We start from the raw sequence: 2,014 nt of genomic DNA on the forward strand, positions 1-2,014 counted from the left end.
TGTAAAAATGAAGTTTGTAATAGCTTGATATTGTAAAGATGTAGTTTGTAATAGCTTGACATTGTAAAGATGAAGTTTGTAATAGCTTGACATTGTGAAGATGGAGTGTGTAATAGTTTGACATTGTGAAGAAGAAGTTTGTAATAGCTTGACATTGTGAAGATGAAGTTGGTAATAACTTGACATTGTGAAGATGAAGTTTGTAATAGCTTGACACTGTGAAGATGAAGTTTGTAATAGATTGACATTGTGAAGATGGAGTTTGTAATAGCTTGACATTGTGAAGATGAAGTTTGTAATAGCTTGACACTGTGAAGATGAAGTTTGTAATAGATTGACATTGTGAAGATGGAGTTTGTAATAGATTGACATTGTGAAGATGAAGTTTGTAATAGATTGACATTGTGAAGATGGAGTTTGTAATAGCTTGACATTGTGAAGATGAAGTTTGTAATAGCTTGACATTGTGAAGATGAAGTTGGTAATAGCTTGACATTGTGAAGATGAAGTTGGTAATAACTATTGTAAAGAAGTCTACACCTCTGTTTTTGTTAAAGGTGGCAGGTTTAAAACAATATATTTTGTGTGATTATAGAAATATAAGAAATGTAAAGAAGATGTAATATTGATGTTAAAGACAGTAACTGGGGAGAAAGAGGAAGAGATTCAAGAGAATTTAGGATTTTATCAGGCGAATATCTCGGGATTATCAGACGAACTTCAAAAACTTAAAGGTAAGTGAGGAGCTGACAAGGAAAAGGTGTTTAGTTGTTCAGATTCAATCAATTAATCAAGTTTGTTACAGATCCCTCAGAGTTCAAAAGTAGACTAATACCACTGTCCTGGTAAAATTTCTTAAATATACACTGCATGGAGTTGTTTGTCTTTATTTGCAACTACAGAAGTGCAGAATGTAATACTACATTTCATTTATCATTTTTATCAGATTTAACATTCTTTCAGAAGATCAAACATATCAGGTATTATTTGAAAATGAAGAAAACGTTTTTTTATTTTAGAGAATTTATATGAATTAAGTCCAAGGGAGAGGAAAGAAGCTGAAATAAAAGCTGAAATGGAAAGAAAAAAAGAGGAAGAGAAACGAAGAATTGAAGAGGAAAAAATCCAACAAGAAATAGAACGAGAGAAACGAAGAGAAAAACGAGAAAAAATAATCAATGAAATTATCGACACTGAAAAAATATTTTTACAATATCTTCAACTTACCATGGAGACGTTTCTTGGACCTGAGGCAGACAAGGTAAGATTACTTCACTCTGGTTTTCTTGGACCTGAGACAGACAAGGTAAGATTACTTCACTCTGGTTTTCTTGGACCTGAGACAGACAAGGTAAGATTACTTCACTCTGGTTTTCTTGGACCTGAGACAGACAAGGTAAGATTAATTCACTCTGGTTTTCTTGGACCTGAGGCAGACAAGGTAAGATTACTTCACTCTGGTTTTCTTGGACCTGAGGCAGACAAGGTAAGATTACTTCACTCTGGTTTTCTTGGACCTGAGACAGACAAGGTAAGATTACTTCACTCTGGTTTTCTTGGACCTGAGACAGACAAGGTAAGATTACTTCACTCTGGTTTTCTTGGACCTGAGACAGACAAGGTAAGATTAATTCACTCTGGTTTTCTTGGACCTGAGGCAGACAAGGTAAGATTACTTCACTCTGGTTTTCTTGGACCTGAGGCAGACAAGGTAAGATTACTTCACTCTGGTTTTCTTGGACCTGAGACAGACAAGGTAAGATTACTTCACTCTGGTTTTCTTGGACCTGAGACAGACAAGGTAAGATTACTTCACTCTGGTTTTCTTGGACCTGAGACAGACAAGGTAAGATTACTTCACTCTGGTTTTCTTGGACCTGAGACAGACAAGGTAAGATTACTTCACTCTGGTTTTTTCTTGGACCTGAGGCAGACAAGGTAAGATTAATTCACTCTGGTTTTCTTGGACCTGAGACAGACAAGGTAAGATTACTTCACTCTGGTTTTCTTGGAC

At 35.5% G+C, this 2,014-nt stretch overlaps 1 protein-coding gene across 1 annotated transcript; it reads left to right on the forward strand.

Moving 5' to 3' along the window:
• The first annotated feature begins 595 nt into the window (after positions 1-595).
• On the forward strand, positions 596-1,963 carry LOTGIDRAFT_239770 (hypothetical protein). Its single transcript, XM_009063437.1, has 2 exons — positions 596-734; positions 1,020-1,963. The coding sequence occupies exons 1-2, from the start codon at positions 629-631 to the stop codon at positions 1,940-1,942; spliced, it is 1,029 nt and encodes a 342-aa protein (XP_009061685.1). The 5' UTR covers positions 596-628; the 3' UTR covers positions 1,943-1,963.
• The last annotated feature ends 51 nt before the right edge of the window (positions 1,964-2,014 follow it).

This window comes from Lottia gigantea, assembly GCF_000327385.1.
Source record: "Lottia gigantea unplaced genomic scaffold LOTGIsca_5799, whole genome shotgun sequence".
NCBI lineage: Eukaryota > Metazoa > Mollusca > Gastropoda > Lottiidae > Lottia > Lottia gigantea.

Coding starts and splice junctions, on each gene's coding strand:
- LOTGIDRAFT_239770 (XM_009063437.1), top strand. CDS start 629: ATGTTAAAGACAGTAACTGGGGAGAAAGAGGAAGAGATTCAAGAGAAT. Junction 735..1,019: donor CGAACTTCAAAAACTTAAAG/GTAAGTGAGGAG, acceptor TTTTTATTTTAG/AGAATTTATATGAATTAAGT.